This window comes from Pyrgilauda ruficollis, unplaced genomic scaffold, assembly GCF_017590135.1.
Source record: "Pyrgilauda ruficollis isolate IOZ18807 unplaced genomic scaffold, ASM1759013v1 scaffold348, whole genome shotgun sequence".
Lineage (NCBI taxonomy): Eukaryota > Metazoa > Chordata > Aves > Passeriformes > Passeridae > Pyrgilauda > Pyrgilauda ruficollis.
Genome location: NW_024524912.1, coordinates 76076 through 90940, shown reverse-complemented (window position 1 = coordinate 90940; position 14865 = coordinate 76076). Strand labels below are relative to the sequence as shown.

Sequence of the window (14865 nt, the reverse complement as noted above, 5' to 3'; positions counted from 1 at the left end):
GGGAGGGGCCCCCGCGGATCCGGTTCCCCCTCCCGCCCGGATCCGCGTTCCCCTCCCCATCCGGGTCTGTCCCGAGCCTGGGTCCCCCACGCCCGGCGGGGGCTGTGCTGCCATGACGGGCTCGGTGCCCCCCTCGTGCCTCCCTGGTGGGCTCGGTGCCCCCCTTGTGCCTCCCGTGATGGGCTCGGTGCCCCCGTTGTGTCCCCCATGAGGGGCTCGGTGCCCCAGGGATGGGCTCGGTGCCCCCCTGAGCTCTCGGTGCCCCCCTGGTGCCCCCCTGATCCCTCGGTGCCCCCTCGGTGCCCGCAGGCATCGGGCTGGACTCGTGTGTGATCCCGCTGCGGCACGGGGGGCTCTCGCTGGTGCAGACCACCGACTTCTTCTACCCCATCATCGATGACCCCTACATGATGGTACCCCAAAAATACCCCCTGCACCCCAAAACCCCCGCTGGGATGCCAAAATCACCCCCTGGGACCCCAGAAATACCCTCTGCCCCCCAGAACCTCCCTGGGACCCCACAAATACCCCTTTGCATCCCAAAATCAGCCCTGGGGACCCCCCAGATCCTATCAGGAGTCTTGGGAAACCCCAAATCCCTCCAGGGGTCCCCCCAATTCCCCCCTGAGCCTCTTCCTCCCTCCTGGGACCCCCAAACCTTCCTGGGCCCCTTCCCAGACCCAATTGGGGTCTCCCAGTTCTACCCTGGAGCCCCCAAACCCCACCCTGAGCATTCCAAATCCTTTCAGGCCCCCCAAATTCCATCTGCAGACCCCCAAATCCCCCCTGGGAACCCCAAATCTCCTTGTAGCTTCCCCACTCATATTCCTGGGTCCCCCAAGCCCTCCTTGGCCCCCAAAAACCCCCCCAATATCCTTTAGCCCTCTCCTGGGCCCCCCAAATCCTCCCGAGGGTCCCCAAAATCCTCTTGTGACCCCCCCAGTTCTGTGCCAGGCTCCCTAAACCCCAACTTGGGCTTCCCCAAATCCCCCCTGGAGACCCCCCAGTCCCACCCTGGGCACCCCAAATCCTCCCTGGGGACCCCAAATCCCACCCTGGGCACCCCAAATCCTCCCTGGGAGCCTCCAAATCCCATCCTGGGTACCCCAAATCCCACCCTGAGGACCCCAGATCCCACCCTGAGGACCCCAAATCCCCCTGGAGAGCCCCCCCCAGTCCCATCCTGGGCACCCCAATTCCCCCTGGGGACCCCAAATCCCACCTGGGGGCCTCCAAATCTCACTTGGGGACCCAAAATCCCCCCTGGGGAGCCCCCAGTCCCACCCTGGACGCCCCAAATCCCCCCTGGGAGCCTCCAAATACCACCCTGGGGACCCTAAATCCCCCCTGGGGACCCCAAATTCCCCCAAGGACCCCCAAATCTGACCCTGGGCACCCCAAATCCTCCCTGGGGACCCCAAATCCCCTTTGGACCCCACAGATTTGATCCCAAGGCCCCCAAACTCCACCTTGGACCCCTCCTCCAATTCCACTTTGGGCCCACCCAAACACCATCAGGGTCCCCCAATCCTGTCCTGGACCCCCTCCAAATCCCATTTTGGGCCCCCCACTCCTGTCCCAGACCCCCCAGACCCCTCCCCCTTTGCAGGGCCGCATCGCCTGTGCCAACGTCCTGAGTGACCTGTACGCCATGGGGGTGACAGAGTGTGACAATGTCCTGATGCTGCTCAGCGTCAGCCAGCGCATGAGCGAGGAGGTGACAGGGACACGGGGGGGACACAGGGACACTGCCTGGGTGTGACAATGTCCTGGTGCTGCTGAGAGAGGAGGTGACGGGGACATGGGGGGGACACAGGGACATGGTGGGGACAGTGTGGGGACAGCAGACATGGGGGGACACAGACAGGTACGTGGGGATGGCAGGGTGGTGACAGGGAGACGAGGTAGGACAGGTGTGTGGCAGGGGCAGAGTGGTGACAGGGACAGACTGGAGGGGACACAAGGTCACTGTGCTGGGGTGACAGTGACAACAGGCAGCACAGGGACACTGGGTCATGGGGGGCACGTGGCAGTGACACTGACAGGGGAGGGGGCTCGCAGTGACTCTGGGGACAGGGGACAGGGGGGTGGCAGGGATGAGTGTGACAGGTGTGTTGAGGGGGCAGGAGTGAGTCACAGGGACACTGGGGGGATGACAGGGACATTGGGGGGTGACAGGGACACTGGGGGGGTGACAGGGACACTGAGAGAGTGACAGTGACCTGGGGGTGCCAGGGATACTGGGGGGGGGACCAGGTGTGTTGAGGGGGCAGGAGTGAGTCACAGGGACACTGGGGGGATGACAGGGACATTGGGGGGTGACAGGGACACTGGGGGGGTGACAGGGACACTGAGAGAGTGACAGTGACCTGGGGGTGACAGGGATACTGGGGGGGTGACAGGGATACTGAGAAAGTGACAGTGACCTGGGGGTGACAGGGACACTGGGGGGGTGAGAGGGCACTGGGAGGTGACAGTGACACAGGGGTGATGGGACACTGGGGGGGTGAGAGGGCACTGGGAGGTGACAGGGCCGGTGGTGTCCCCCCAGGAGAGGGACAAGGTGATGCCGCTGATCATCCAGGGCTTCCGGGACGCGGCCGAGGACGGGGGGACGTCGGTGACAGGGGGACAGACCGTGCTCAACCCCTGGGTCATCGTGGGGGGCGTGGCCACCGCCGTCTGCCAATCCAGCGAGTTCATCATGTGAGCCATGGGCGGGGCCACTGCCACCTGCCAATCACTGGTGTGATGGGCAGGGCCACTGCCACCTGCCAATCACTGGTGTGATGGGTGGGGCCATTGCCACCTGTCAATCACTGGTGTGGTGGGAGGGGCCACTGTCACCTGTCAATCATTGGCATGGTAGGAGGAGCCACTGCCATATGTCAATCATTGATGTGGGAGTGGGACCACTGTCACCTGTTGATCATTGGTGTGGTGGGAGGGACCACTGCCACCTGTCAATCATTTGTGTGGGGGTGGGACCACTGTCACCTGTCAATCATTGCTGTGGTGGGAGGAGCCACTGTCTCCTGTCGATCATTTCTGAGTGGGAGGAGCAGGGCCTGGGGCAGGGTCAGTGCTGCCAATGAAAGCCATGATTGGAGTGGTGGGTGGGGCTTGGGAGGGGGTGTGGTCATGGCCATGTGTCAATCAAGTGAGATTCTCATGAGTGGTGGGTGGGGCTTGGGGACAGGGTGGTGCCATTGCTGTCAATCAGGTGGGCTTTTCATTTGAGTGACAGGCATGGCTTGGGAGATGGGGCGGGGTTTGGGGACATGGGGATACTGAGAAAGTGACAGTGACCTGGGGGTGACAGGGACACTGGGGGGGTGACAGGGACACTGAGAGAGTGACAGTGACCTGGGGGTGACAGGGATACTGGGGGGGTGACAGGGATACTGAGAAAGTGACAGTGACCTGGGGGTGACAGGGACACTGGGGGGGTGAGAGGGCACTGGGAGGTGACAGGGCCGGTGGTGTCCCCCCAGGAGAGGGACAAGGTGATGCCGCTGATCATCCAGGGCTTCCGGGACGCGGCCGAGGACGGGGGGACGTCGGTGACAGGGGGACAGACCGTGCTCAACCCCTGGGTCATCGTGGGGGGCGTGGCCACCGCCGTCTGCCAATCCAGCGAGTTCATCATGTGTGTGATGGGCAGGGCCACTGCCACCTGCCAATCACTGGTGTGATGGGTGGGGCCATTGCCACCTGTCAATCACTGGTGTGGTGGGAGGGGCCACTGTCACCTGTCAATCATTGGCATGGTAGGAGGAGCCACTGCCATATGTCAATCATTGATGTGGGAGTGGGACCACTGTCACCTGTTGATCATTGGTGTGGTGGGAGGGACCACTGCCACCTGTCAATCATTTGTGTGGGGGTGGGACCACTGTCACCTGTCAATCATTGCTGTGGTGGGAGGAGCCACTGTCTCCTGTCGATCATTTCTGAGTGGGAGGAGCAGGGCCTGGGGCAGGGTCAGTGCTGCCAATGAAAGCCATGATTGGAGTGGTGGGTGGGGCTTGGGAGGGGGTGTGGTCATGGCCATGTGTCAATCAAGTGAGATTCTCATGAGTGGTGGGTGGGGCTTGGGGACAGGGTGGTGCCATTGCTGTCAATCAGGTGGGCTTTTCATTTGAGTGACAGGCATGGCTTGGGAGATGGGGCGGGGTTTGGGGACATGGGCCGGGGCGTGTCCCATGCTGACCCCAGCCCCGGCCAGGCCGGACAGCGCCGTGCCTGGGGACGTGCTGGTGCTGACCAAGCCCCTGGGGACACACATGGCTGTCACCGCCCACCAGTGGCTGGACATGGTGAGTGACACCGCGGGCACCTGGGCGGGGCCACAAGGGACAGGGGACCTCAGACGGGTCTGGGACACCCAGGTGTCCCCAGAGGAGCCACAACGGGACTGAAATCCACCTGAGATGTCCCCAGTGGCACCCCAAAGCCCCCCCAGTGTCCCCAAAGGGACCCTGAGCGCGGCGGGGCTGTCCCCAAGGTGTCCCTGACGCTGTCCCACCCCTGTCCCCGCAGCCCGAGCGCTGGAACAAGATCAAGCTGGTGGTGACACGCGAGGAGGTGGAGCTGGCCTACCAGGAGGCCGTGGCCAGCATGGCCACCCTGAACCGCACCGGTGCGTGACCCTGGGGACAAGGGCCACCCACGGGACTCAGGGGGTCCCCAGAGCCATCCTGGGGTGGCCATAGGCCCCTAAGTGATCAGGGGGTTCCTAAAGCCACCCAAGATGTCCCCTAAGCCACCCTAGGGTTGGCCAAAGCCACTCCAGATGTCCCCAGAGCCACCCCAGGGATCCCCTGAGCCACTGCAGGGAACACAAAGCCACCGGGGGAGTCCCTAAAGCCACTGCAGGGTGTTCCTAGGCCAGGCTGGGTGTCCCCAAAGCCCCCCTTGAGTGTCCCCACACTGGGGGTGGCTGTGTGAGGTGACACGGTGTTCCCCCACCACGGGGTCCATGTGAGGTGACACGGTGTCCCTCCCTGAGGTGACACTGCCTCCCCTGAGGTGACAATGTCCCCTGAGCTGGCACTGTTCCCCTGCCATGGCAGGGGGCTGTGTGAGGTGACACTGCCTCCTGAGCTGTCCCTGCCCCCTGAGGTGGCACTGTCCCCTGAGCTCTCTGTGCCACCCAGTGGTAGGGGGCTGTGTGAGGTGGCACTGTCCTTGCTGAGCTGTCCCTGTCCCTGTCCCTGTCTCCAGTGGCAGGGGGCTGTCCCCTGAGGTGTCCCTGTCCCCTGAGCTCTCCCTGTCCCCTGAGCTGTACCTGTCCCCTGAGGCGTCCCTGTCCCCTGAGGTGTCCCTGTCCCCTGAGCTGTCCCTGTCCTTTGAGGTGTCCCTGTCCCCTGAGGTGTCCCTGTCCCCTGCTGTTCCTGTCCCCTGAGCTGTCCCTGTCCCCCTGAGATGTCCCTGTCCCCTGAGCTGTCCCTGTCCCCCGAGCTGTCCCTGTCCCCTGAGGTGTCCATGTTCTTTGAGGTGTCCCTGTCCCCTGAGCCGTCCCTGTCCCCTGAGCCGTCCCTGTCCCCTGAGCTGTCCCTGTCCCCTCAGCTGTCCCTGTCCCCTGCTGTCCCTGTCCCCTGAGGTGTCCCCTGCTGTCCCCAGCGGCAGGGCTGATGCGAGCCTTCGGGGCGCACGCGGCCACCGACGTGACGGGTTTCGGGGTGCTGGGGCACGCACGGGCACTGGCGGCGCAGCAGCGCCTGGACGTGGCCTTCGTCATCCACAACCTGCCCATCATCGCCTGCATGGCCGCCGTCAGCCGGGCCTGCGGGGGCCGCGGGGGGCTGCTGCAGGGCACCGCCCCCGAGACCTCGGGTACGGCCCCAAAAACGGGACTGGGGACCCCAAAAATGGGACTGGGGACACTGGGAATGGGATTGGGGACACTGGGAATGGCATTGGGGGCAGTGCTACGGGGCACTGCTGCAGGGCACCGCCCCCGAGACCTCGGGTACGGCCAGGGGAACCTCAAAAACGGGATTGGGAACCCCAAAAACGGGATTGGGGACCCCAAAAATGGGACTGGGGGCACTGGGAATGGCACTGGGGGCTGCTGCAGGGCACCACCCCCGAGATCTTGGGTGTGGCCAGGGGAACCCCAAAAATGGGACTGGGGACACCAAAAACGGGACTGGGGGCACTGGGTATGGGACTGGGGCACTGCTGCAGGGCACTGCCCCTGAGACCTAGGGTACAGTCAGGGGAACCCCAAAAACGGGATTGGAGACCCCAAAAATGGGACTGGGGGCACTGCGAATGGGATTGGAGGCCCCAAAAATGGGACTGGGGACCCTAAAAATGGGATTGGGGGCTGCTGCAGGGCACTGCCCCCAAGACATCAAGTATGGCCCCAAAACGAGATTAGAAACCCCAAAAACGGGATTTGAGATACTGGGAATGGGATTGGAGACCCCAAAAATGGGACTGGGGACCCTGAAAATGGGACTGGGGGCACTGGGAATGGCACTGGGGACCCTGAAAATGGGAAAAAGTGCTCTGGAAATGGGATTAGGGACTCTGAAAATGGGACTGGGGAGCCCGAAAATGGGAAAAGGGGTGCTGGGAATGGGACTGAGGGCCCTGAAAATTGGATTGGGAACTCTGAAAATGGGATTGAGTACCCTGAAAATGGGGTGGGGGGCACTGGGAATGGGATTGGGAACTCTGAAAATGGGATTGAGTACCCCGAAAATGGGGTAAGGGGCACTGGGAATGGGATTGGGGACTCTGAAAATGGGATTGGGGAGCCTGGAATGGCAACAGGGGCACTGGGAATGGGATTGGTGAGCCCGAAAATGGGAACAGGGGCTTTGGGAGTGGGACTGGGGCCTCTGGGAATGGGACTGGGGGTTCTGGGAATGGGGTTGGGGGTTCTGGGAATGGGGTTGGGGAGCCCGAAAATGGCGGGGTCGATGTGAGGGGACACTGGGTCATCCCGGCCAGCAGGGGGTGCTGTGCAGCGTGGCACGGCCCTCAGAAATGGGAAGAAAAATGGGGAGAGGAGCACTGAAAATGGGATTGGGAACCCCAGAAATGGGAGAAGGGGCACCAAAAAGCGGGTGGGGGACCCTGAAAATGGGAAAAGGATGGGAAAAGGGGTGCTGGGAATGGGACTGAGGGCCCTGAAAATTGGATTGGGAACTCTGAAAATGGGATTGAGTACCCCGAAAATGGGGTAGGGGGCACTGGGAATGGGATTGGGGACTGAAAATGGGATTGGGGAGCCTGGAATGGCAACAGGGGCACTGGGAATGGGATTGGTGAGCTCGAAAATGGGAACAGGGGCTCTGGGAGTGGGACTGGGGCCTCTGGGAATGGGACTGGGGGTTCTGGGAATGGGGTTGGGGGTTCTGGGAATGGGGTTGGGGAGCCCGAAAATGGCGGGGTCGATGTGAGGGGACACTGGGTCATCCCGGCCAGCAGGGGGTGCTGTGCAGCGTGGCACGGCCCTCAGAAATGGGAAGAAAAATGCCAAAAATGGGGAGAGGAGCACTGAAAATGGGGCTGGGAACCCCAGAAATGGGAGAAGGGGCACCAAAAAGCGGGTGGGGGACCCTGAAAATGGGAAAAGGGACCCCAAAATTGAGGGGGGTGGGAATAAAGGGAACGATGGGTCCTCCCGGCCAGCAGGGGGCAGTGTGTGCAGTGGCAGGAGCCATAAAAAAGGGGTCAGGGAGGAGTTCAAAAATGGTGGGGGTACCTAAAAATGAGGCTGGGGACCCTGGAAATGGGAAAAGGGGCACAAAAATTGGGGTGGGGGACGCTGAAAATGGGGTGAGGGATTCCAAAAGTGGGAAAAGGGGCGCTGAAAATTGGGGGAGGTGGATTGAGTGGGCCAGCAGGGGGCGCTGTACGCGGTGACAGGAACCTGGAAACGGGCTAAAATACCCCAAAAATGGAACTTGGGGTGTTAAAAATGGGATAAGAGACCCCCAAAACGGGATAAGGGACCCTGAAAATGGGATAAGAGACCTCAGAAATGGAATTAGGGGTGCTAAAAATGGGATAAGAGATCCGAAAAATGGGATAGAGGATCCCAAAAACGGGATAGGGAAGCCCAGAAACAGGATAAAGGACACTAAAAATGGGGTGGGGACCCCAAGAACGGGATAAGGAACATTAAAAACAGGATAAGGGACCCTAAAATTGTGGAGGGCTCCGATAAGGGGGGGAGTGGGGGCACAGGACCCTGGAAATGGGGAGAAAAAGGGACCCTAAAATTGTGGAGGGCTCCGATAAGGGGGGGAATGGGGGCACATTGGATCAGCTCTGGCAGCAGGACCCTGGAAATGGGGAGAAAAAGCCCAAAAACGGGAAAGGGGAGGGGAAAAGGGGGGATGGGGGGGGGAAGGATCCCAAAAACAGAGCGACCTCCAAAAATGGAGGGAGGGATCCCAAAAATGAGGGGAGGGATGCCAAAAATGGGGGGAGGGATGCCAAAATTGGTGGGAAGGACCCCAAAAACGGAGGGAGGGATCCCAAAATCAGAGGGTAATTCCCCAAAAATGGCGGGAGAGATCCCCAAACTCCCCGTTTTGGATGAAAATTTCCCCTCAAGCCACATTTCCCCACCCGGGGTTTTGGGGTGCCCACGGTTTTGGGGTGCCCAGGTTTCAGGGTGCCCGGGGTTTTGGGGTGTTCTGGGGTGTTTTGAGGTATTCTGGGGTGGTTTTGGGTTGCCGGGGTTTTGGGGTGCCCGGAGTTCTGGGGTGTTTTGGGGATGGTTCTTGGGTGTTTTTGAGGTGTGTTTGGGCTGGTTTGGGGCTGTTTTTGGGGAGTGTTTGGGATGTGTTTGGGGTGTTTTTGGGGTGACACCCCCGTTCTTTCCCAGGGGGGCTGCTGGTGGTGCTGCCCCACGGTTTTGGGGTTCCCTGGGAGGATTTTGGGGTTCCATGAGGGGGTTTTGAGGTGCCCCCCCCCAAAATGATCCAATCCCTGCCGTGGATCCAGAGAGGAGATTCCCAGAGGAATATTTGGGGTTCCCAAGCCCCAAAACCCCAGGCTGAGGCTCTAGGGGGGTTTGGGGGGGTCCTGGGGGTGATTTTGGGGTGCTCCCCCCACACCTGATCCAATCCCTGCCGTAGATCCAGAGAGGGGATTCCCAGAGGATTATCTGGGGGTTTTTGGGGTCCCCCCTGGGTTGAGGCTCCTGGGAGTTTTGGGGTGCCCCTGGGGGTGATTCTGGGGTGCCCTGGGGCTGTTTTTGGGGTGCTGGGGGGGTTTTGGGCCCCCCTCACTTGATGCAGTCCATGACGTGGATCTGCAGCGTGTCCATGTCCGGAGCCTTGTACTGGCACTTGGGGCAGCACAGGTCGGGCCCCTCCTCGGGGGGCGGCAGGAGCCCCCCAAAACCTGCGGGGGGACAGGGGGAGGGGCACGGTCAGGCCCTGCCCCTCCCCTCCACGGGGGATTTGGGGGTCCTGGGCCCCCCCTCTGTACTCACCCCCCGCTGGGGCCGGGGCCGGGGCCGGCTCCGAGTGGCGGTTCCGCATCTCCTCCAGACGGGCCCTGGGAAATGGGGAATTTGGGGGGGGTTGGGGGGATTTTGGGGCTCCCGGGGGTCCCCGCTCGGCTCCGCTCCCGCGCTCCCCAGCGCCGCTTCGCCCAGTCACCCCCACTGCACCCCCAGCGCAGCCTCAGCCGCACGGAGCTGCTCCTGTGTCACCTGGGAGTCACCTGAGGGACACTTCTGTCACCCCCTGGCCCACAAGTGCAGACTCAGCTGCTCCTGGGTCACCTGCAGGGGGACAGTGACACCTTGGGGATGTCACCTGTGTCACCTCCAGCACCCACCTGCACGCTCCTGTGTCATCTGGGGCACTAAAATGACACCTGGGGGGTACCTGTGCCACCTGGGGGGTGGCACTGTCACCTGGGGACTCACCTGAGGGCACCTGAACCACCACAGGGACATTCCAGGTGTCCTCAAGAGGAAATGGAACAGGGGACAAGGGGCTGCCCTGGGGTCCCCAGGGGAGGGAACGTGACCCTCTGTGTCCCCAGGTGTCCCCAGGTGTCCCCTGTCCCTCACCTGGCTCCGTTTGTCCCCCTCCAGGCTGGCCTTGATGTGGGCGTCGTACTCCTGGAACAGGTGATGGTAGGCGGCCTGCAGCTGCACCAGCTTCCTCCTGGGGACAGTGGGGACATTGGGGACATTGGGGACATTGACTGGGGACATTGGGGACATTGGGGACACTGGGGACAATGACTGGGGACACTGGGGACACTGGGGACACTGGGGACATTGGGGACAGGTGGCCTGCAGCTGCACCAGCTTCCTCCTGGGGACATTGGGGACATGGGGGACAGTGATTGGGGACACTGGGGACAGTGACTGAGGACATTGGGGACAGGCGGCCTGCAGCTGCACTAGCTTTCTCCTGGGACACTGGGGACACTGGGGACAGTGACTGGGGACATTAGGGACATTGGGGACAGTGACTGGGGACAGTGGGGACACTGGGGACAGTGACTGGGGACAGTGGGGACAAGCAGCCTGCAGCTGCACCAGCTTCTGCCTGGCACATTGGGGACAGTGACTGGGGACTGTCTGAGGGACTAACTGGGGACATTGGGGACATCGAGAACATTGACTGGGGACACTGGGGACATCGACTGGGGACATTGGGGACATCGACTGGGGACATTGCAGGGACATTGGAGATGTTGATTGGAGGCATTGAATGGGGACATTGGGGACATTGATTGGGGACACTGACTGGGGACATTGGGGACATTGAGGGGACAGGTGCAGCTGCACCAACTTCCACCTGGGGACAAGAAAGGGGACATTGGGGACATTGAGAACATCACTGGGGACATTGGGGACAGCAAGGGGACACTGGGGACATCATCAGGCACATTGGGGAGACATCATCAGGGACAGGTGGCTTCTGCCTTGGGGACACTGAGGACATTGAGAGTGTCACTCCCTCCCCTGTGTCCCCTCACTGGGACAGGTGGCCTTGAGTGCCACCAACTCCCACCTGGGACACTGGGGACAGTGAGGGGACACTGGGGACAACAGTGGGTGTCCCCAGGTGCCACCCCACCCATGTCCCCCTCCACATCCCCGTTGTCACTCCCTCCTCCCCATGTCCCCATGTCCCCGTTGTCACTCACTTCTCCTCGGTGGCCCCGCGCCGCTCCACCCTCAGGGCGGTTTCCAGGTTGGTCACCTGCAGCCGGAGCTGGTCCAGCTGCACCTGGTGGCCCTGGGCCACCTCCTCCAGCTGCTGGCACCGCTCGGCGTCACCGTGGGCCCTGCGGCACAGGGACACCCCATTGTCACCCACTGTCACCCTGTGCCACCTCCCGCAGCTGCTGGCACCACTCAGCGTCATTGCGGGCCTTGCGACACAGGGACACCCCATTGTCACCCACTGTCACCCTGTGCCACCTCCCGCAGCTGCTGGCACCACTCAGCGTCATTGCGGGCCTTGCGACACAGGGACACCCATTGTCACCCACTGTCACCCACTGTCACTCTGTGCCACCTCCCCCAGCTGCTGGCACCGCTCGGTGTCACCGTGGGCCCTGCGACACAGGGACACCCCACTGTCACCCTGTGCCACCCCCTGTCACCTCCTCCAGCTGCTGGCACCGCTCAGTGTCCCCATGGGCCCTGGGACAGTGCCACCGTGTCACCCCACTGTCACCCTGTGCCACCCCCTGCCACCTCCTCAAACTGGTGGCACTGCCCGGCATCCCTGTGGGCTCTGTGTGTCACCCAGTGTCACCCAATGTCACCTCCTTGAGCTGGTGGCACCACCCAGCATCCCTTGAGCCCTGTGACAACCCAGTGTCACCCGATGTCACCTGCACAGGTGTCACCTGCACTGGTGTCACCCCCCCCGCGCTCTGGGTGCTCCCGCTCTGCCCAGCTCTGCTGTGGTGTCCCCTCCCCTTGGGGACAGTCCCTGACCCCCAGGTGTCCCCATGTCCCCCCAGGTGTCCCCATGTCCCCACCTGCGCTCCAGGTGCTCCCTCTCCGCCCGGCTCCTCTCCAGGCGATTTTGGCTCTCCCGGAGCTCCCCCAGCAGCGACGTCACCTGGGCCTGCACCTGGGCCTTGTCCTGCTGGGGACAGGGACAGGGACACTGTCACCCTGCTGGCACCTGGGCCTTGTCCTGCTGGGGACAGGGACAGGGACACTGTCACCCTCTGCATGTCCCTGGCTATCCGCAGGTGTGTTGTGTTCCCACCTTTCCCCAGTGTCCCCAGGGCTATCCCCAGGTGTCCCCAGTGTTCCCAGCTGTCCCCATGTCCCCCTGGTACCTCCAGCTGTCCCTGCGTCCCCAGCTGTCCCCATGTCCCCAGGTGTCCCTTGTCCCAGGTGCCCCCCTTTCCCCAGGGCTGTCCCCATGTCCCCAGGTCTCTCCTGCCCCAGGTGTTCCCATGTCCCCAGGGCTGTCCCCATGTCCCCAGGTCTCTCCTGCCCCAGGTGTTCCCATGTCCCCAGGGCTGTCCCCATGTCCCCAGGTGTCCCCTGTCCCAGGTGTCCCTCTTTCCCCAGGGCTGTCCCCAGGTGTCCCCAGGTGTCCCCAGATCCCCCGGTACCTCCAGCTGGCGCCGCAGTCCCTGCAGCTGCAGCTCGGCCGCGCGGGAAACGTCCTGAGCCCGGAGCTCGGCCACGGCCACCCGGGCACGCAGGGCCACCAGCCTGTCACCAAATGTCACCAATGTCACCAAATGGCACCAAACCCACCCCACGCGGGCATGCAGGGCCACCAGCCTGGGGACAGTGTCACCAAGGGTCACTGGTGTCACCAAACCCTGCCCATGTGCGCCCGCAGTGCCACCAGCCTGTCCCCAATGTCACCAAGGGTCACCAAACCTTCCCCACACATGCTGGCAGTGTCACCAGTCTGGGGAGTGTCCCCCGAGTGTCCCCAACACCCCCAGCCCCCCTCAGCTGTGGCCACCACCCATCTGGGGGGGTCCCCAAAGTGTCCCCAAGAGCCCTCAGGTGTCCCCAGTGTGTCCTCAAATGTCCCCAAGTGTCTCCAAGTGACCCAAAATGTCCCAACTGTCCCCAAAGTGCCCCTGAAGTGACTCCAAAGTGTCCCCAGGTCCCCCAGTACCTCCAGCTGGCGCCGCAGTCCCTGCAGCTGCAGCTCGGCCGCGCAGGAAACGTCCTGAGCCCGGAGCTCGGCCACGGCCACCCGGGCACGCAGGGCCACCAGCCTGTCACCAAATGTCACCAATGTCACCAAATGGCACCAAACCCACCCCACGCGGGCATGCAGGGCCACCAGCCTGGGGACAGTGTCACCAAGGGTCACTGGTGTCACCAAACCCTGCCCATGTGCGCCCGCAGTGCCACCAGCCTGTCCCCAATGTCACCAAGGGTCACCAAACCTTCCCCACACATGCTGGCAGTGTCACCAGTCTGGGGAGTGTCCCCCGAGTGTCCCCAACACCCCCAGCCCCCCTCAGCTGTGGCCACCACCCATCTGGGGGGGTCCCCAAAGTGTCCCCAAGAGCCCTCAGGTGTCCCCAGTGTGTCCTCAAATGTCCCCAAGTGTCTCCAAGTGACCCAAAATGTCCCAACTGTCCCCAAAGTGCCCCTGAAGTGACTCCAAAGTGTCCCCAAAGTACTCCAAGGTGTCCCAAAGTGCCCCCAAGTGTCCCCAGAGTGGTCAAAAAGTGGCCCCAAGTGTCCCCAGATATCCCCAAGTGTCCCCAAGTACCCCCAGACTGTCCCCAAGTTCCCTCAGATTGCCCCCAAGTGTCCCCAGACTGTTGCCAGGTGTCCCCAGAGTGGTCAAAAAGTGCCCCCAAAGCACCCCCAGACTGTCCCCAAAGTGCCCCCAGACTGTGCCCAGGGGTCCCCATTGTCCCCAGGTGTCCCCATTGTTGTTGCTGTCCCCGTTCTCAGCCTCTGCCAAGCGCTGCCTCAGCTGCTCCTCGGAGCTGGGGGGACACGAGGGGGGATCAGGGGGGCTTGGGGACATCGGGGAGTCCCCAGGGGACAGGGGGGACATCGGAGAGTCCCCAGGGGAGAGGGGGGACAGGGGGGATGGTCCGGGGGGGCTGGGGGGCCAGGGAGGGGACACTGGGGGGAGCAGGGAGGACATTGGGGGACACAAAGGGGACATGGTGGGTGCAGTGGGAGGGGTGGGGGGACACGGGGGGGACAGAGGGGACACGGAGCGGGGGACACAGTGCGGAGGACCACACATACCTTGGTGCTGGTGTCAGGGGTGCTCCTGCAGATGTCCCCAGTGTCCCTGAGAGTGTCCCTAAGCGTGTCCCCGATGTCCCCGGGGGCGTCCTTGATGTCCCTGAGGGTGTCCCTGATGTCCCCGGAGGTGTTCTTGGTGTCCTCAGGGGTGTCCCTGACGTCCCCAGGGATGTCCCTGATGTCCCTGGGGGTGTCCTTGGCATCCCTGTCATCCCCGGGGGTGTCGGTGGTGTCCTCAGGGCTGTCCCCGTTGCTCTCCCTGTTGCTGTCCCCGTTGCTCTCCCTGTTGCTGTCCCCGTTGCTGTCACCATGGCTGTCCCCGTGGCTGTCCCCGTGGCTGTCCCCGCGCTGTCCCCGCAGGTGCAGCACCAGCTCCCGGGCCTGGCCCCAGCGGCCCCGCAGCAGCTCCCGCTCCCCCCGGCGCTGCAGCTGCAGCAGGCGCAGCTCGTCCAGGCGCTGCCGCAGCGACTGCGTGCAGTGACACAGGGCCCCTGGGACAGGGGACATTGGGGACATCAGCAGGGACTGCGTGCAATGACACAGGGCCCCTGGGACAGGGGACATTGGGGACATCAGCAGGGACTGCGTGCAGTGACACAGGGCCCCTGACAGGGGACATTGGGGACATCAGCAGGGACTGCGTGCAGTGACACAGG

At 62.9% G+C, this 14865-nt stretch overlaps 3 protein-coding genes across 3 annotated transcripts in view; 1 reads left to right on the top strand and 2 right to left on the bottom strand.

Moving 5' to 3' along the window:
• LOC121357729 (selenide, water dikinase 2-like) overlaps positions 1–8877 on the top strand; it is a gene marked incomplete at its 3' end in the record, with an annotated part of 9403 nt that extends 526 nt beyond the window's left edge. The window contains exons 2-8 of the mRNA XM_041475273.1: positions 310–413; positions 1610–1717; positions 2552–2706; positions 4229–4319; positions 4543–4642; positions 5626–5838; positions 8855–8877. Coding sequence (XP_041331207.1) covers positions 310–413; positions 1610–1717; positions 2552–2706; positions 4229–4319; positions 4543–4642; positions 5626–5838; positions 8855–8877 — 794 coding nt within the window. The remainder of the gene's footprint in view (positions 1–309; positions 414–1609; positions 1718–2551; positions 2707–4228; positions 4320–4542; positions 4643–5625; positions 5839–8854) is intronic.
• An 8-nt stretch (positions 8878–8885) lies between these two features.
• On the bottom strand, positions 8886–14718 carry IKBKG (inhibitor of nuclear factor kappa B kinase regulatory subunit gamma). Its single transcript, XM_041475272.1, has 8 exons — positions 14210–14718; positions 13107–13209; positions 11992–12101; positions 11146–11286; positions 10055–10151; positions 9719–9760; positions 9467–9566; positions 8886–9375 (listed from the first exon to the last, which is right to left on the bottom strand). The coding sequence occupies exons 1-8, from the start codon at positions 14518–14520 to the stop codon at positions 9257–9259; spliced, it is 1023 nt and encodes a 340-aa protein (XP_041331206.1). The 5' UTR covers positions 14521–14718; the 3' UTR covers positions 8886–9256.
• Positions 14719–14724: 6 nt separating this feature from the next.
• LOC121357726 overlaps positions 14725–14865 on the bottom strand; it is a 3621-nt gene continuing 3480 nt past the window's right edge. Inside the window, exon 3 of the mRNA XM_041475271.1 lies at positions 14725–14734. Coding sequence (XP_041331205.1) covers positions 14725–14734 — 10 coding nt within the window. The remainder of the gene's footprint in view (positions 14735–14865) is intronic.